The sequence below is a fragment of the Polistes dominula genome, unplaced genomic scaffold (genome assembly GCF_049000335.1).
Source record: "Polistes dominula isolate Pdom_NZ unplaced genomic scaffold, Pdom_raw_medaka contig_20, whole genome shotgun sequence".
Taxonomy (NCBI): domain Eukaryota; kingdom Metazoa; phylum Arthropoda; class Insecta; order Hymenoptera; family Vespidae; genus Polistes; species Polistes dominula.
Genome location: NW_028301147.1, coordinates 4,984,647 through 5,005,723, shown reverse-complemented (window position 1 = coordinate 5,005,723; position 21,077 = coordinate 4,984,647). Strand labels below are relative to the sequence as shown.

The 21,077-nt window shown below is 31.4% G+C and overlaps 1 protein-coding gene across 1 annotated transcript; it reads left to right on the top strand.

Annotated features, from left to right (window-relative positions):
• The first annotated feature begins 13,909 nt into the window (after positions 1-13,909).
• Positions 13,910-20,692, top strand: LOC107074039 (uncharacterized). The gene is made up of 7 exons (XM_015335056.2): positions 13,910-14,263; positions 15,833-15,969; positions 17,827-18,169; positions 18,683-19,202; positions 19,942-20,084; positions 20,316-20,461; positions 20,524-20,692. Exons 1-7 carry the CDS (start codon positions 13,910-13,912, stop codon positions 20,690-20,692), a joined length of 1,812 nt encoding a protein of 603 aa, XP_015190542.2.
• Positions 20,693-21,077: the final 385 nt, after the last annotated feature.

Genomic DNA, 21,077 nt, shown 5'->3' with positions numbered 1-21,077 from the left:
GATTCGAAGATAAGGTTAGAAAAAGTATAGTGTACTTCGTAGGAAATACTTTTCAATGGAAGTACGTCTCGCTTTTCGTAACTCGAAAATGTTTCATGAAAATGAGCGTGCTACGGCATATTCGCGTAGTCCGCATTGAGGCACTTTGTATCTCGACTTTGGCACTAACGAAGGGATACACGATTTGAACTAGCAATTCCAAAGGCGAATGCCGAAAGGCACTACCAAATTACGGAGAAGCAAAATGTATTCACCTTTTCACCCGTCAAATTCTGCATGCACGTCAAACGAATGAGTCTAAAGGTAGAGAGAGAGAAAGAGAGAGAGAGACAGAGAGAGAAAGAGAAAGAGAGATAAAAAATATTTAATTAAATACATTGAAAACGTTCAAAGAAATAAAACTATATATAATTAACGAATATTAAGGAAGGAACGAAACTCGATTTTGAGAATTTTGAGTAAACAATGTAACATTTGCTAAATACGAGCCTAAGCGTGCTACTCGGAATATTCAACGAGGCCACAGAACTGACAGTACCAATACTATTATTTCCGGAGATAACGAGCGAATTCGCGTTTTCTAAACTTCCATGTCCACTTGCCGCTTGAGCACGTTTTACTAAGTACGATAGAAAGAAAAGTACCTACTTGAAAGTTCGAACAAACCTTTCGTTTATACGAACATTATAAAATCGTCTTCTTGTACTTTCATTCCATGTAACTTCCTCTTTTTATTTTCTCTTTTCTTCTTCTTCTTCTTCTTCTTAAATTTGACTTGACTTTAGAAATTGACACTGAGAAAAACTTTTCTGTCCGCTTATAATTACTTGTCTTTTCTTTTTCTTTTATTATTATTCGCTTTACTTACCAAAGCCAATATTTGGAAAATCCCAAGATAAAATAATTGCTAGAATATGAGAGATAATTGCGAGTATATATCGTTAAAAAAACGATAAAAAAGTAAAAAGAAAACTTTTACTTTAATGAAGAAACATTTGTTGTGAGTCATTATTATTCATCTTACTTCTCTTGAAATATTGTTTCAAGTCATACATTACATGATGTTATTAAGTATATAATGACTGATTTTGAACTGAAAGTACTGTCTTATAACTACTTACTTTTCGTGAAATTATTTTTCACATAAAACCTAGGTTTTTGTGAATTGATTAACGGCAATATATATATATATATATATTAGGTGGTACGAAAAGTCGTTTCGTTTTTCTTTTGTAAAAATGAAGACAATTTTTGCTTCGAAGTTAAACCTAAATCTTTCAAGTGGTCATAGATAGTTGAATTTGATAAATTTAACTTTTCATCGATCTCATGTGTTACTATTTGTCGGTTTGCATCACTTAATGCCATTACTGCGTCAAAAGAAAACGAAACGACTTTTCGAACCACCTAATATATATAACTATAGTTTATGGAGTTCAGACAGAAAGAAATATAACTGACTGATGATATAATATAGTTTATTAAATTATGATGATGTGATGTTGAGCGGTATTTACATAAGGTTTTCAAAAAAAGTGGCGTGGTTACAAAAATACAGAATGCAAAAGAGTTATAAATATAAAACTGGCTAACTGATAAACTGATAAACTGACTGATAAAATACGCAGACGAATATAACAGACTGAAAGAATAATTATTGAACTGAGAACTGAGGACTAAGAAACCGATACAGACAAACAGATATACAGACTGATACAGATTAAGAACTGATAGATTAAGGAACTCTCGAAGACTAAAAACTCTCACATATTTATATTATAAATGAGCAACACCCCTTTGGAGAGGGAAGGAGATTTTGAACACTATCGAAAATAGCAAAAGGATCCACCACCCCCCCCCCATAGTCAACTGCTGGGTACAGCCTTTGTTTCCGATAAAAATCGTAGTGAAATCCTCCTTTCACCAAGATCGATAGCGTGTTCAAACAGTAAATAAAATAAATGAAGGACTAAATATCAATCTTATCGTCTAAGATAGCGTTTTTAAACAAGAAATAAAATAAAAAAAGAACTACATATTAATTTTATCGCCTACAAGTTACTTACCCTCTCTGACAAAAATATTTTTAACGTTTAAAAAAATTGCATAATGTAAAATTTATACGTGGAATATAACTAAATTATATATAATTTATATTTTACATCAATGAAATAATAAATCTTTCGGTCCGAAGAAACAACAAATTTTAAATAACTGAATCGTAAAAATATATATTTCGATAATTATGAAAGTTGATGAAGCTAAAATATGGAAAAAGTGGATTTTATCATTTATATATTTTACACTACAAATATTCATACTATAAAATTAAACGTAAAATAAAATTTTGTTTCTTTTTTCTTTTTTTTCTTTTTTTAATATACGAATGTATGATTTCAAAGTAAAACGATATTATGAAAGATTAAAATTGTTTGATTTTGGCAATTATTATATTATTTCCACTTTGTTTACAAATTTTCTCTTTCACAACCCACGAAAAGAAATCGAAAATGAAAAAAAATAGTTTAAACACATAGATTTCTTTGAAAGTCATTCGCTGAAAACGTAGTCATTCGTATACATAGTACCTTTCTTTCTATATATATAGATTTCTAACTAATATTTACTTTTCACCAAAATCTGTACGCGTTTGCCTTGCCCGATTAAAGTTTAGCGCCACGAGTTTCGCCTTCCAGTTCGTACAGTCATATATTTCATAACTCGCTACCCGCAATTTCGCTTCGTGTTCCGACTCAATTTCCGCTTTTCGATGTACGCCGATGGGACGACATATTTTCGAGCTAGCCAGATCGAAAATTTTCTCGAAATAAATTTCAAATGAAGGATCGGAATTAATGAATTGTAAATATCCAATTAAATAGACATTATGATTATTCGAAAGAATATTAAACCAGGTAAACCGTCTAACTGCGTGCATAAACCCATTGGGAATATCATTAAAGAATAAAAGAAGAAAAAATGTTTAAAAATTCATTGGTCAGATTTAGAAAATCAAAATTCAAACAGAGACAAATAGAAACGATATTCCAATATAAAAATATGAAATCATAAGACTCATACGAACGAATCACTAATTGTCGTGAATAAAACAGAACGGTGAGGAGAAATTAAAGAAAGAAAGGGTGAGAAAAAAGGAATAGAAGGATGGGTGAAAAAGGTGGCGAAGGACGAGAAGAATAAAGAAGGAAGAAACAAAGGGGAAGGAAAGGGTGAACGGTTGAAGTTACGAAATTTTCTGATCGGTCAATAACGATTCTAGCTGAAATATAAATGTCTTCGTGAGTAGTCAAACCGTAGCGTGCGATTCAAGAGAAGGATGGGATGAGGGGGTTAGCGTGAGGGTGAGGGTGAGGAAAAAGTGAGTGGGGGAAAAGAGTTAGCTTTGCCTTTTAATCTTGTAGCTTTGCCTCTTTTAATCTCGTTCTATCGATTCGGCCCCATTCCCCTTCTACACTTCGTAGCTATCATCTAGCCAGAGCAATTTCTCCTTTCGTTCGTCTGTCTGCCCGTCCTTTCGTCTACCTGTTCTCTTGTTCGTTCGTTCGTTCGTTCGTTCGTTCGTTCGTTCGTTCGTTCGTTCGTTCGTTCGTTCGTTCGTTCGTTCGTTCATTTGTTCAACTGTACATCGAATGACCAAGCCGGACATCCGGTTCGGAGGATACGCTCGTCTAGGAATTCAAGTGAACGGGAAAACGTGTATACTGCTTGCGTGCGAAAGAGAAAGAAAAAGAGAGAAAGAGAGAGTACTAGGATAAACATAGAGACGTATGGTCCACGAAATAAGCTAGTACCACCGTCGAATTTTCGAAGTATTGGTAAGCTTAACGATTCAAACGACGTTTTTTCACTCGATATCTCACTTTTTGCCACAAGGCATTCCTCTTTTTTTCTTTTTCATTTTTTTTTTGTTCAATAAAGAAAATAGACGGATATTGGTATCGATCTGTGAGCGAAATATTAATAATTAATTTTTTTTCTCGATTAAACAAATACTTAATTGCGATCATCAATTTAATTTCTCAGTCTCTCATTTTTGTTCTAAGAAGATGCATCGTTTTAATTATAAATTATTAAAAAGAAAGATTATTGAGAAAAAAGAAATAAAATGTAATTAGATGATACATTTTTATTCAATGGTATAACATCTTCGTTAAAAAAAATGTTTCAGTGTGATGTATGTATATATAAGTTTGTCAAAAATTAATAAAACTTAAATGAAAAATCAAAAATTGTTTATTATTACTCGGACGATTGTTTCATGTGGAATATTTTTTTCTCTCAGAAAGATATTGTTGTAATCGATATTGAAATACGTACGAAGCTGAAGTGGTAAAGAAACAAATAGAAATATCAAGAGTCTTCTCTAGCTCTCTCTCTCTCTCTCTCTTTCCTTTTTTATTTTTGTTTTTTATTGTTATCTGTTTGCTTTTACTCTTTTCTATCGTTCATAAAGCTTTCTTTCTCTCTTATAGAAAAGAACATACTTTTCATTTAAAAAAATCAAATGGTTGAATAAGAAAATTTATATACGAATATATATATATATATAAACAAAAAAAAAGAATGACATATTATATAAAAACATGGTAGTTTTTCTAAGTAATCCATGATAGAGCAATGAGTTAATGATAAATCAAAAATACAACAAAACGACTTCACTTGAATTTGTAGGAAAGGTAATTTTCAGAAACTATCCATCATAAACTGAAAGATACTTCAAATTCAGCAACCAACGTAAATATCCATATTTATGTGAGCTACTTTATCCCGCGTAATTGTAAACGTTGTTTTCTTCCGTATTCGTATTCCGTACTTTTGGTTTGGTTTGTTTACGTTCGACAAATGAATATTGGCTCGCACATATTAACAAGAAAGAACGTTCAGTGACGAACGCTGCTCTGCAACCACCCATTGAACCTGAATAATTCATTCGCCTACGTAAGATAAACGTGAATTTATTTTCCACGAAATCCTCGAACGAACTCGTTCGATATTATACTTGTAAAGTCATTCAACTTACGAGTCTGACGTGTTAATATAAATATACTTTGATTTTTTTTCATTTTATTACAAATATTTAAATCAATTTTCTAGCATATATTATAATCATAAAAGTATTAATAATTTAGGATCAATCGAATGATTTCAATCCAAAACAAATTTCTTATAAGCTTGAAGATATTTCATAATCATAATATCATCATCGATTTTGTTTCTAATCGAAATTTGTAAAACAATTGGCGATTACCACGAAGACGGTTAGTACGGTTAAATCTTTTCAAATCGAAAAATAGAGAGAAAAAAAAACAATTTAATACAAGGGAAGAAAACGGGAAATCATTTTCTCACGAAACGAGACGACGATTTTCAACGTTGAAATCTCGAGACGCAAGTATAACAGTCGGGCGGAACGCATAAATCAGCTGCACGCGAACTGCTCGAGCGGGTAGAAGTGCCTAGGCCAGCCCAGCGGAGCCTTCAATAAAATGCAAAGACGGAAAGATAAAGTTAAAGATAAGCCGGTCCCAGACCCGCACAGAGAGTACTTGGACGCTGAGTCCAGCGACGAGGAGAGAGGAAGTAAGATTTACGAGAAAAATATTAAAGGCTCTAAGTTCGTTCGCTACCTACTCCTCTCTTTCTTCTTACCATGAAATTCTTCTTTTACCTATCTATCTCCCTTGTTCTTTTCTTTTCTCTCTCTCTCTCTCTCTCTCTCTCTCTTTCTTTGATTCTATCACATTTTTTATCCACTCAAGATTCACTTCTTTTGACGAATTCATCGAATTTTCGTTTCTTGTTTTTTCCCTTTTTTTCTCTCAATGATAAAAGAATTTTTGTCGATAATTTTACAATTTTTTATTAAAAACCTGCAGCTCCTTTAATTTTGGTTAACGTCAATTACCTTACTCAAAAGTTCTAAATATCTTTTTTTATCCTCGTGTCCCATTCTCCTTTGGGAATAATTATTTTATCAGATAATTATAAATATTTGTATAGATTCTTGTCGATATTTGATAACAGAATTTTGTATTCGTGAACTTTCTTATTTAATTGGCGATAATTCATGAATCGCTATCAACGAGATCACTTAAGTGAAGATAGGTGAACAAAATGACCTGCGTAAAAGCCATCTCTCAAACAGTTTCGAGTCTTTCCGAGTTAAATCTCGGACGATTAAATTACAATTGACGTTAAAACGAGAGTATGGCTTTGAATTATGCAATGTCACGACTAACGCGACTGCTTCTCCCCGATTAATCGACTTGGTCTCCTTTAGCAGTAGCAACACCCCCATCACCACCTCCTCTACTTACACCTCCTCCTACGAGTTTTCCCTTTTCCTCCGGGGGACGAGTTTCTAATTTGTCTCTTAGATTATGGTAATTTCTTCCTCATACCAAACCGCTTTCCCTAGACGGGACTGGGGTAGGGTGGGATAGAAACGAAGTAGAGGAATCCACTTGCCCGTTGGAAAATGAACCTAATTCGTCCACGCGCGAGTTCTCCCAGTACTTGCACCGCTTCCAAAGTAGATAAACTAGATAAAGCGGTAACCTATATATATATGTACTACGTGACCGCGAACCATGTTACGCCAAATGCACTCAACCTGTGAAAACGTAGCGAATTCCGAATACTGAAACTGTCCGCGATTAAAGTCTCATGGTTAATCTAACACGTTGATCTTACAAAAGTAATTCTCATTTCTATCGATTAATTATTAGAAGTTCTTAACGAAAGATCTTTTTTCTAGAATCGATTCGAAATTTGGTTCGACGTAATCTTTAAATCCCGTGCTAGTTTCTTATTTACTCTCGAGACGAATAGTAAAGGGAATTAAGATTTTGTATTATTTCAGGTTAAAAAATAGAAGAGACAATTTTAAGTTCCTGCTTAATCTTTTATCATCGTACTTTTCTCTTGTAGTGAAACAGTAGTTACAAATGTTGTTTTATGCAAAACACATTAGTAGAGGTTTTTGTACAGTACTTTTCATTTGTATTTAATTTACCGCGGTTCTGAGTTTGCAGCAAATCGATCGGTCTTTAAAGTTCTAATACTCTGTACATGTACTTAAAAATAAATATTTCTTTTCTTTTCTTTTCTTTTTTGTTTTTACTGCATACGTAAGATTAGTGAGATAAGTCGAATTTTCTCTATCGGAATTCAAATTCGAATTTTTCGCTTTCTAAACGAATCCTTTGAACTATTAATGTAAACTGTTTATAAGTTTTTAAGACAAATTTTCTACGAGTTTTAACATAATTAAAAACAGATAATCTCGTTCCTATAGGTATATGTAACGACTTGTATATACTTTTACCAAAAAAATATATATATACGAAATTTTATTTATTTTGCCCTTTTTGTTTTTTTATTATATTGAAAAATCAAAATAAATTGAAAACGTCAGTTTAAATTTAAACGTCAGTTAACCTGACGTTTCGCATCAAAGTCTTATATTACTTCAAACCTAAAATTAAAAATGACAAAGTTTTGTCAACAGTTAAAATACAATTAAACAAAGTTTTATTTTGTATGTGTTTTAACATTAAACAAAAAGAATGATATCGAGGATGTTAATGATGACAGAAGCAAGGGAAGAGAAAATAGAATAGAGGGATAATAATAATTGCGAATGATCTGATGACAGCTACAAGTCAAACTCAAAACATCAGTTACCCAGACACGTTAACCGATGCATGAGCGTTTAACCACGACCACATAACACGAAGGTAAACGCTAGTAGCCCAGTGCCTGCTAAATTTTCGAACGTTTTGCGGAAATGTCATACGATCGAGCCCGACCCGTTATCCGCTGTAATCAGGGCGCGTTCAAGTTTATCTCATGCTATGACACTGTACTTTCATGCACAGCCTGTTACATACCGTACATGGGGAGAGGCTGTCGTTGCTTTCTAGAAAATTCAACTATCTCGTCGATAAAAATCAAAGGAACGAATTTCGAAATAAAAATTTCAACCTTTTTTCACTATTTCATCGAAATGTTTTTCTATTCTCGCCTCTTTTCTCGATGCGCTCACACTCTCTCAAATAGACCTTGAATGCATCGTATAGAATTCGTTTTTTCAATAGATTTCTCTAGATTTATTAAAGTACTTAACAAAAGAGTCATAAAGTTTACCCTAAAGAAAGAATTTATTTTTCTTTTTTATTTTCCATTTAATTGAAATTTAATATCTATCGAATATTAAATTTTATACATAAATTTAATAATATATTATAGATTTTTATTTGTATTTCTAATTTACAATTAGTTTCATTTATTATTTGTATATCTCTTCAAAGAAAGACATAATACGTACACTCTAATCGATTTTCTTTCACGATTAAATATAAACGCAATAGGGGATGGCCTCGTTGAAACAAGGAAAAAGTGTAAACTTTTTTTTTTCAAAACCGTATATACAGTTAATACTTACCTACTTTAATACGAACAACTCGATCTGTTGAAACGATAAAAAACAAGTGGTTTCTCAATACACGCTAAATAAAGGTATTACTGACCTAAATAAATTCTTAGAATTTGACTGAACACGTCAATGTTAGACAAATGTGACACATATCACGTAAAAGTATTATTGACCTATATATATATATATATACGTATTTTTTTTTTTTGAATTCTACTTATTTAATCGATAATAAACAAAACACATGTGTTTACTACACGCGTATATATATAACATATAAAGATATCGTTGACCTAAATAAATTCTCAAAACTCGGCACGACGAGTCAATAAATAAACAGATGTGTTTTCGATACTTTCATAACATAAGGATATACTCTGACCTACATAAATTTTTCAGAATTCGACTGGACGTTTAATGAATTTAGAATAGGTCGTAAGTCGAAGTATCTGATCGTTGATCTTCCATAAGGTGTATAGAAATAAATTTTATATAGAAGTAATCATAGTAAAACGTAACGAATGTCTTTTGAAATTTGTTAACCCTTGCACGTCAGACATTTGTTCAATATAAATATTTGTAACACCAAAGTAGTGTCAATGAACGGCATATTATTAACATCTAAACGTGCCATATGCATGTAGGATTCTAAACAAACACTAACATAGATAATAAAAAATGATATATATTGTCGGATTATTCAGCAAGTCTAATTATAAGTAAACTGTAAAAAATCACAATAAATAAATGTTTCTTTTTCTAGAAAAAAAATTTGGAAAAAAATAACCAATAGCATAAGCTATACACGTAATTCAATAGTTATCGAAATAAAAAAAAAATAAAGAGAATAGTATTCGTTTTCGCTATCTTTCATACACACATTTTATCTCAAAATGAGGATCCCTCAATTCTCTGAGGTCAAATATAAGAGACATTGATAAGTCTTCTAACGAATAGAAGAAGATGTCGCTAGAATTCGCATAATGTGTTCTCTATCATAGTAAGAGATAAATTACGGCAACGTATCCTAGAACTGTGCTCTCTCTCTCTCTCTCTCTCTCTTGTCTCGATTCTACGTCGACCGACGTGTTTCCTTTTCCGTCGATTTAGTAGCTCTTTGCGATTTATCGTTCCTATTAAATCGGCTAAGGGTAAAGTCGTGATAAGTTAGAGTGGAAACGAGCAAGATAGAAAGAGAGAAAGAGAAAACGAGACTTGGACGTCAGGTGAAAGACAAGAATGAAGAAGAGTGAGTTAGAATGAGATAGAAAATAAAAAAAGTATAAAAAAGAGAAAGAGAGAGAGAATGATATCGGTATCGAGAAAAGAAATAGAAGTAAAGAAAGAAAGAAAGAAAAAGGGAGAGAGAGAAAGAGAGAGAGAGAGAATGATATCGGTATCGAGAAAAGAAAAAGAATGAAAGAAAGAAAGAAAGAAAAGAAGAAAGAAAGAGAGATTCCTAGAACGAATGCCTTCGATTTAACTCTCCTCTTCGATTTAGGAGGACCCATCGCAGCAGGCGCCTTTCCAATCGACGACTAACGAACGATCCGTGCGTTCGTAGAATTTGTTTCCCTTCTCCGTCTGAATCTGTGTCCTTTTTATTTACGAAACCCTTACCCTTCCGTCTTTTTCTCTCTTTACAAAGAATCTCCGCGTCTTTGCTAGCAAGGCTAGGCTAGCTAGCTAGCTAGCGAACAGCAGAGCAGAATCTTTAAATTTCTCAATTAAACTTCCCGACGATTTTATGACCTCCGTTTCTCGTGATTTAGGATCTAGATGAATTGAAAGTTAAATTAATTGCAGAAGGAGACGAAGGAAAGGAGGTCGTGGAAGAATTAAGAGCGGACTATACGAGGGAGGAATTGAATGAATTGGTGAGTAGTGCCTTATACTACTTTTAGAAAAGGAATTGTGAAAGATGAAAAAGAAAAAGACATGTCTTCACTGTGTTACAAACGGGTAAGAATATAGAAAAATCTCAACGTCGTAGTAGATATAGCTAGGCGTCGAATAAAATCATTAAAGACTAGATCGTTCGTATAAAGAGACAGTTAAAAACTTTTCTATCCATTTCTTATTAGAAAGTAACCGATCTTAACGATCTTTCAATATTCTTTTTTAATTGCGTTTTCATTAAACACGTTCGTTCGTTACGCCTTTTTAATCTATCCATCTATCTATCTATCTGTCTACTTCTTTCTTTTCCCCCTCGAACGTTATAAGAAAATTGTGTGAGAGAAAGAGAGAGAATAAGATCACAGTTTTTAAAGAGAAAAGTTCTTAATCCTCGAAGAATCTTAAATAGTCTACGTTTCTCGAATACAAATCATTCTCACTCTAGACGAATTTTCGTTGTTGGCTAAGGTACACTGCGTAAAAGATATGACGACACTGAGTGGATTGTCGAAGAAGGATTGGACGTATCAGTGTCATCTGATTATTCAAGAGTTCTTTGAAAGCCCAAAGCATCTCGTGCTCTGCATATACTACGAGGATAAAAGGAACGTACCAACAGCCTTGCTGTCTTTTCCGTCAACACCGGTACACGAGCTTTGTTACTTCGTACGAAAACCTAACGAGATATTTCGCTTGGAGAATTTCCACGATAGCGTTACGTTTGGCTCGTTCAATGGTAACGTCGAAGCTTACATTCTCGGAGTTATTCAAAATGCTCTGGCGCCGGTATTCTTCAAGATAGACTCCTGGCCCGACAGTATCCTTTATAACCCTTTTATTTTACCTACTCGTATATTTTCATTTTTTCTCTTTTTTTTTTTTTTTTGATTAAATTTAAGAAAACTTTCTTTTGCGATTAAATTTGCCGAATGATTTGAAAAATCTTTTTGTCGAAATATCGAAATATCAAAATAAAGCGAAATGTAACATTACTAAACATTTGATGTAAGAACGGATATATAGCAAGGTAATGAAAAAGAAAAAGAGAAAAGAAAAAAAAATATTGGGCATCAGGAAAGTTTTACGATCCTTCAAGGAACGACACGTGCCAGGCGAAAGTTTAATTAAATGCTCGAAGCCAGAATGCCGATCTTTCCGATAAGCGAGAATACCTTCATCTGAGGAAGAATCAAATTTAACTTCTACCTCGTATAAAGGATCTTCTCGGTCTTTTACCTAGGCACTCTTAGTCTTGAATTCCCCTCTTCAACGTTATAATAAAATGAAAAATGATATTAATCATTAGAGAATTGAATTTAATTAACTAAATATATAGTAGATAAAAATGTATATATAGATATATTATTTTAAGAGATATAGAAGAGAAAGAGAGAGAGGAAAGGTCCTAATCGTTAACTTCCAGGCAGTTTCGGTCAGTCCCAAATGGTAGGAACGAACGGGCAAGCAAGCTAGCAAGGAAACGCGGGCGGATGGAAGTAGTTGCGGTAGTTTCTCTAGATTAGCCCTAGCACGATGCCAAGGGCGATCACGTGGATACGCGGACCGCACATTCGCTTCGGCTTAAGGTCATAACAATCTGACGTGATGACATTACCAAGTGAATTTGTAACTTCACTCACAATCCCGTTACTAAAACGCGCGAGCAAAGTTTTCGAAAGCCCACGAGTTCTGACGACGACTCCATCCACGTGCTGAAGTCCTGTACGTTCCTGCGCACTGAGAACGTTATAGTAACAGCAGCTCGATTTACTCTTCAGTGAGGACGACTAGGTAGGGAAAGAGACACACATAACATACACACATTACACACATGCACACACACACACATAAAGAAAAGACAGAAAGAGCGTACCAAGCGAAGTTATTATTACCATAATTTTCGACTAAATGCACTGCCCAACTCGGCGCCGGTAAATTCAACGTCGATGTTTGCTCACGTACGTGAACGAAATTACTCAGTCGCCGAATACGAAACGATTGCGTTGCATGCGGACGAAATCCACTTCGTTATTTCTAATGGATTCTGAAGTAGCGGATTTGATCGAATTCCCACGGTTCATCGTATCCCCTTTTTACTCTTTCACGTTACTCACTTCTGTCTGGTACGAGAATTTTCTGGATTTACACAAACTTTTCATTTCTAACTGATTTTTAAAAATTTTAATTTATGTTTTTGATTATATCACCGTTGAGATTTTATTTTTGTTTTTTTAACGACATATTTTCAATAGTCAATTTAACTTTTTTGATCTCTCAATTGAATTGAAAAATAAGATTGGTTCGTTTTAAAACAAAAATAAATAATGACAAATATTTTTATCCGCGTATCACGATATTATAGTAATAAAAAAGATTTCTGTTGGAATTATGAACATCCTAATATATATAAGTGTCGATAAAGACAATTAAATGTCCCCCTCCTTACCCCCACCATCCTTAATTCGACCTCGTTTCGAAGTATATTTGTCTTCCTTAACTAATGGCTCACCGAAACACATGCGTGAAGATGGACTTTCACACGAATATAGACGCCTTTCTACACAACATGACTGATTTCACGTACAAAATGCTGGGCTTAACTGTGATATATGTACCTACCTTCAATAAAGATCTCACTGTCGAAAAAGCCAGTGCTGATAAGGAGTTGATCAAACGACTCGAGACTGTAGTGACTTACTGGACCACTCAAATCAAATTGACCCTTATCGATGAAGAAGAAACCGACCTTCACGAGCTTCTTTCACTCGATGACGAATACGAGTTTTGGATCTACAGATGTAAGTAATATATTTCGATAAACTCATGTTACTTTCTTCAAATTATTCTGTTTAATGATCGACAAGATCAAAATTATTATTATTATATGTTTTTTTTTGTTACAAAAAAAAACAACAATTGATTGTCGCTGTTTTTCTACACTATAATTAGGAAAATTTAATATTAACCCTAACAACAATTATGCATTATTAAAATTGTTTTCAACAAGCAAGTCTTAATAATAAAATATTATTAAGACTTATTCTATTATATAATAATAGAACATTTTTTCTAAAGATCTATTTTAATTTATATACGCACGACAGCAAAGAAGTTCGTCCATAGAAAAATGACTTATCTAAAGTGCAATATTATGTATATGTGATATTTTTATCGAATACTTTCCTGGTTCATTTATAATAGTATACTTTTTATGTATATATATATATATAAATTGATATTTGCCAATATATTGTGTAAAACAACTGAAAAAAATATAATCTGTCATTTTTTCAAGTAAACCGTGATAGAAAAAGTGTTAAAAAGCAAACTATAAAACATATCGTAAATTTGACTAACTCAGGTGTTCAAAAGAGTAACATGAAATCAATAGTTTAATGTTTCTTGATTATATTGATCTAACAAAGCTGTTTCTTTACTTTGTTCGCAGACGATAATCTCTGTGGACTAAATTATCAACTTCAGAAGTCTACGGTTGATCGCATCGTGAATATATTATTGGAAACTCAGTCGACTTACGTGCGTCAATTTCTCATGTTACGAGAAGAAATACAACAGAAAATGCTCGAAGCAAGATCGAACATTGAGTATTTAACACTTCTAAGGGAACCTTGTGAGGAATTAAAACAATGTACTACACCAGGTGGGTTAGTTCCGATTCTGCCAAAAATTATACATCTTTGTAGGACGATTTGGTTACATTCTCCTTTCTACAACACCACTGAAAAAATGGCAAATCTGTTCAGTGCACTAAGCAATCAAATTATTATAATTTGTGAAAACTTTATCGATCTTCAACAAGTATTCGAAGGAAAAACTCGTGCCAGTATTGAAATGTTTTCCGATTGTATTCGTGCTTGCGAAGATTATAAGAAACATTATCTTCAAGTAATTACATTTATACATATTCTTTTAATCGACAAAAATTAAGTATGCACAATTTAATTATATTTAAATTTTATTTAACTATGTTATTCATTTTATTTTATATTTAGTTTTGTAGAAATATCTATTATTTTTAAAAACTAAAACATTTGAAAACAAGAAAAAAATCAAATATTAAATTGCTTCTACAAAAGTTTCGTACAAAATTTACATTCGTTATAAAGCGGGATTGTAATAAATCACGAAATACCCATTTCTCTTTCTCCGAATACAAAAATAGTATGCTTTGGCAATTACAATAGATTACAAAAATATGCGTACAATTTTTTAAAGTCATATAAAGCTTTTTATATTGAACGTTTGGAATTTTTGAGTACATGTCGAGAAAAATATAAAAGTATGTAAAGTATATAAGAAATTTGAAAATATGGTTTTTTGATTTTGTTTATTGATCAGTATAAACGAAAGCTATTCAATTTAAAAATGTATTCAAATATTTTTATGATCAATCGTATATCTACTTCATAAAAACAATATGAGTAGGAATAATATGAAAAAATTAAAACTTGTTCATGATCTTTGAAAGCAAAATTGATTCTGAAATAAATGAAAATCATTTTATATTAAAACTACGCTTTTAAAATTGCATCATAAATGTACCATGGATAAATACATTCAAAGCTTATTGTAAAGCTTATTGTGTCATATAATTCAGTAGAGCTATAGGTAAATGCATTAAGAGCTTATTACATTTCATGTCATTGAAAATATTGTTAAAAGAATGAGAATATCACAGAGAAAAATATATTATATTGGAGCGTATAATTAAATAAATGCATTAATTTTAATCTATCGGAAAGAGATTTTTCATACGTTCAATATTTATTCTACACGATTGAGATTTATTTATGTACAATAACGTTAATTGTTTTTCATTCATATAACAAATTTAGATCAATTATTTTTCAGTAAACGTATGTCAATATTTATTGCAAATGCAATTTGAAAAATATCATTCGATAAAACAAAAAAAATCTTCAAATCTTACTGAAATCGTTATTCGATCAGAAAAAAAAAAGTTAAAACTCCTACACATTTAAAATAGTGTGTAAGTTAATCTTGAAAAACTGTGAACAGTGAAAACTCCTATATACCCGTTAAACTTTTCTTTGAGAACATAGAAGTAGTTTAGACAACGTAGGTATAAGTTTTCGCGTAAACCGAAAGGTGTAATAACGCCGACTTAGGCTTTCCCTTTTCGCGTAACACGATAAGCACGAATGAAATTCTCCTGTGCCGAGTAATACATCGCTATTTTCCGAGTTTCCTTAAGAAACTATGTAGGTATAAGTAAGGTAGACGACTACTGTAAAAGTTAATTTTATGGTGACAAACCTACGGATGATATTTACTTCGCAATTATAATAAAATGTTAGAAACTAATAAAAAAGTAAATAAATTCCAAGTTACGTTCGCAATTTGAACGAAATAAGAGTCAAATCTTTGACTCTGAATAGACGATCTCTTTCTAATTTTATTATACGTTAAAACAATAACAAAATTATTGAACAGATTTCAGATGCCCATATTACTTGTACCAAACATCCATGGGAATTAGAAACAGATTATATTTTTCGTCACATAAACGTTTTTATCGAAAGATGCCAAGACATGATAGTCATCTGCGAAGCGATGATAGATTTTGCTAGGTGAATATTCGGGCACTGATTAATAATTTCTATCTAAATTTTTAGTCGATACATTTGAATATCTATTTGCGTTTTTGCAAACATATATATGGCAAGTTCTCCAAAAAAATCGAAAATGGCCTTATCGAGTTGATCAGTTTTTTTTTTTAACTCGTAATCGAATTTTTTTGTGCTCAAGTCGTAGTATATGTCTTGTTTGAGGAAAATATTATAGTGGTCCCCAACTTTTTTGAGTTTGAATTGAATATAAAAATTTTTTAAAAATTTGAAAATGAGGGTATGACAGATTCGTGAGGGAATGATTTTTAATATGATTCTACAATAATTAAAAACTTTATAATGCACCAATCATTTGTTTTATTACAAAACTATAATAATTAAATCATTTTATTGAAAAAATATAATAATTAAATCCATACTTAATTATTAAATCCAGTCTTTTACTAAAGCCTCATCATCAGATAATGAAAGAATTTTACCAGGATAGACTTCGTTATTCCATGTTATAAGGACATGGTCACCAAATTTATATCCATAGGTATTTTTTTCAGAAGGAGTAATCTTCGATATCTTCACATTACTTTCTACTTTAACTTATTTTCTTTTACGTCGCGTTGATACTGCAGGTGTGTCCTTATTAGATACTTCAAAAGTTTTATAGTAACCAAGATGAAAATATTGGCATTTTCCAACGCAGTCAAAACAAGATAGAGTTCTAAATTCAAGCACATCATTTGAGAACACAAATTTGATTTTTTTTTGTCTTTATTTTTTTTTTTTTGTAGATTTTTTGATCAAGTTATCCGTATTATTGATTTCCGCTGTACTTACCACAATAAGCATTATTGAGGGACACTTTGAACTCAGAATATTTAAAAAAATTAAAAAATTTTATGAGGGAATGACGAGGAGGGAATGACGAAACGAAACAAAATTGCTATAAACTTAGGAAAATAAACCTTTTTTTCTTACGAATTGTAAACAGTACTTTATTACTACCGAACAAATATAAAAATATGCTATGATTATTAAATAAAAAAATGCTTACCTTTTGATAACATTACATGAGGGAATGACGTTAAAAAATGTAATATTCAAAAAACTTATTGTCAAATTGATTTTAAGAAAACATCCTTTCTTCAATTGTCCATTCTAGAGTATGTTCTCAAGGGCAATGTTGCTAACTACAAAAAAAGTTAAAGTGGGATTTGGTAGGCCTTGGAGTATTGCTCCAATCACACTGTTACAAAACGGTGAGGGAATGATACTTTTTTTAAGGACAAATTTTGAACTATATTTAAAAATATTTCCATTCGCATTTATGAAACTATGAACTCATATAGGTATAGTTAATACTATCCTATATAAGTAAAAAATATGATAATAAACAATTTGTAGGGAATTTTACGTTTTAAGTTAATGATTATCTTCAAATTTAGCGCTTGGGACATAGTGAGGGAATGATTTTCAGGGTACTTTCTTGGACATATCTTTGTTGTTTATCATATAAAAAATAAATTTATTTCATACATTCGTAGATCTAGTACAGTCGTATTATTAAAAAAAAAAACTTTTCATAAATGACGATCCTAGTTTATAAAAATGATCAAAGACATCAATTTCGATTTTTTTGGAGAACTTGCCATATATATATTACCATTAAAATGTATGTTTCAATTAACTTATGAAATAACTAGATATTATATAAAATAATTAAAAATTTTAGGAAAAATCGTTCAATCTTTTCAAATATTGAAAACAATTTTTATTTCAATTAAAAAGTTCCAAAAATATTTCAATGATTCGCTATAAAATGTAAGAGAAAACATAAGAGAATATTTTTCGATTATTTTATAGAATGGACGAAACAACGAACATCCTAAGACCGAAGTTTCCTGGAACCAAAGGAGAGGAACACGGTAGAGCCTGTCAAAAAATTGAGAGACTCTTCTTCGAAAGTCTTGAGAAAATCGAAGCAAACTCCCATAAAATATTCGACGTGTTGCACGTCGCTTGGAAGAACATTATGTCTATCTTTCGCGGCGAAGTCAGAGAATTGGAGATAATAATCGAAAACTTGGTAGCAACCGTCTTCGTCATCATGAACAACGTGCAAGAAGGTATCGAGAATCTCCGTGGATTTTACAATTATATGAACAGAGAGAAACTACAGGAGCTCTTCAATAATAAGACTATGGAGGTAAGCGAGTTTCTAGAGCGAACTCGAACTTCGAAACAAGATTCTCCAAGTTAAACATTGCAATTGGAATTTCGAAAACTAATAAACGTAGCTATAAAACAACTCACAAATGTAATATATATACATACATATGTATATAAATGAATTAACAATTATACTTTATTATTAATTGGTTTAAATTCATTGTTATTCATTAGTTCAACCACTGAAATTGGTACTAAATGATTTAATAATAATTTATTACTGGCTTATAAATGACATTTTATATTTTCATAAATATTATATAATGAAATAATTAATAAAAAAAAACATTATTTAAATTTTTATTTTATTCTTTAATATGTCATAAAATAAATATTATTAGAATATATATACTTAATTTACTCTGGATTTCACGTAACTTTAGGCTCTAAATTGTAACCTTTTTATATTTATCTTCATTAAAGACCCATCTATATAAATAACCAATATGTTTTAGATTAATTTTAAGAAAAATTTTAATAATTTTTTCAGGTATGGAAAATGTTTGACGATGATATTCAAAATGCAAAGCAAGATGTCTTAGATAAAAAAGAAGAATACTCATCGATGATGCCATATTATTCCGGAAGAGCATTGGCTCTAGAACAAAAAGCTAATAGCTTGCAAGCAACGAAAAAAATGATGGAAGAAGCTGAATGGTTGCCCTACTGTGCTATGAAATTCGAGATCTTCCATCAGCATGAAATCGTGATAAAATCAATCAAAGATGCTATAGCCAATCTCCATAGTGAATGGATCGAAGCAGCTGGTGAAAATCCACGCACCCATTTGGATCGATCCTTGATAAGACGAAAGGAAAAATCACCTTTATTAATGGAATGTAATATGGACCCTTTTATATTAGATCTTTGTCGAGAATGCGATAGTTGGAATAATCTTCGATTCGAAATACCAATTCAACTGACTGTCATATACGTCAAAAAGGATACCATTTTTTTTGTTTACGAAGGTGTTCTCGAGTTGATCTACACTTACAATACGATCATCGAAGGCTAGTTAATCTTTCATAATTCTTTTATTTTATAATTACGATAATTCGTCAAGCAGGATAATTTTCTATTTATTAATGTTCATATTATGTGTATCTTTTTACTTTCCCTATTATGTGTTCAAGTAATTTCTCTACAAATACCTTATCACACTTATTCAATTCTACCAAAGAATCTGTATAGTCAACACGATTTTTGTTTTTCCGAATGAATAACCCATTCATTTTGCTAACCATATCCACGTTGCTTGACTTCAGTGATCTGACGTGAACTAGTAATTCAACGTGTCCAAACAATTGACATTAATGTGTGCTTAAATTAAATTTATTTAAATTAAAAATAAATTCATACAAATAAGGATGGGAAAGTTCGGATAAATCAATGAACCACAAAAGCCGAATGGTATATATTTATAATATTTTTTTGATGGAAATGAATAACGAGTGTTTAATTATTTAAAGAAAAATAATATTTTAGTTATGGGTTTCAAATTTATGAATTAATTATATTTCGAATTTATCTCTCTCTCTCTCTCTCTCTTTTCTTTTATAAAAGAATTCATCTTCTATAGAAAAGTATCTATCCTTGTAAACAACTATCTTTTTTGATCGATTAAAGATTGATCGTTGAGAATAGAAAGAAAGTTTGGATGAAGATAAAACTATAGATGCTTACTTGTAATATTTTTTATTCAAAACGATTTCCACGTAAGAAATGATAAACGAAACTTTTATTTTTTAGCATTGTCCGACATGGAACGTGAACTCTTTCGAGGATTAATCCTGCGGGTCAACGAAAAGATCAATCCTGGATTAAATAGACTAACGTGGAACACAGACAACGTTGAAAACTTTGTCGAGGATTGCTACAATAGAACCGCTAAAGTATATTTTAAACGATTTCAATAATGCTAGCTTATAAGCACTCATCTCTCAATCCTGATGTAATTTCATTTTCCATCGTACCGACAACACAAACCATTTTCAAAGTTATTAGAAACTTTACTTATATTATCGTCCATTCGCAAATTAACTTGTATATGTATCTAAATCACGAAAGTTAAGAACACTTGAAAAAAATACAAACCTATATATGGAAGAAAGAATTATTTTCAGCTTAAACGATTCGTCGATATCTATAAGAAATCTAATTTTGAGATCCTTAAAATATGTGAGAATATTTGCGATTCGCCTATGATCAAGTTAAAACCAAATTATGCGTACACCTTGTCAGAATTGCAGGAGGAACTAACAAGCGTGAGGTGAGCCATACAATTTTGAAGCATGGAACTATGGAACTTTGAAACTCTCCCTAACTTTTCAGAGATGCGGTTGTTGCCGATATGGTTACAAAGTACAACACGATAGTTCAATATGTCATGGTAGTCTTCGAGGGATTCAAAGGAGTAATCCGAGAGTTAAGTTTTTTTATAATCGATACTTTTTTTATATTTACGATTACTTTAACATATTCTCAAAATAATACAATATAATTAAATCCCAATCTGTTTAAGTTAATGTATAATTTTACACATTCATTTATTTTTATTTATTCATTATTTTTGTTATTGAAAGAAACCATCCGCAATAAATGTCTAAGTGTTTTAATATTAGGGTAAAGCAAAAGTTCATATATATAAAGTAATTTTATTGACTTCAAAAAATTGCACTATCTGAAACAAAACAATAAACTCACGAACTTTTAATTGACCTTAATATAATATAAGAAATATCAACGCATTAAACAAAAACAAATATCAATACATGTCAATGTATAATAACTTCAAAGTTATACAAAATTATAACTGCTTAAGTATGGTAGCACATATACTTTAACAGTAAAAGCAACATTATGTGTCTATAATATGTTAAATTAGA

Excerpts from the sequence above, each read along its gene's own strand:
- LOC107074039 (XM_015335056.2), top strand. The coding sequence starts at position 13,910 with ATGTTACGAGAAGAAATACAACAGAAAATGCTCGAAGCAAGATCGAAC. Across the intron at positions 15,970-17,826 it reads GCGATGATAGATTTTGCTAG|AATGGACGAAACAACGAACA; the intron begins GTGAATATTCGG and ends ATTATTTTATAG. Across the intron at positions 19,203-19,941 it reads TTACAATACGATCATCGAAG|CATTGTCCGACATGGAACGT; the intron begins GCTAGTTAATCT and ends TTTATTTTTTAG.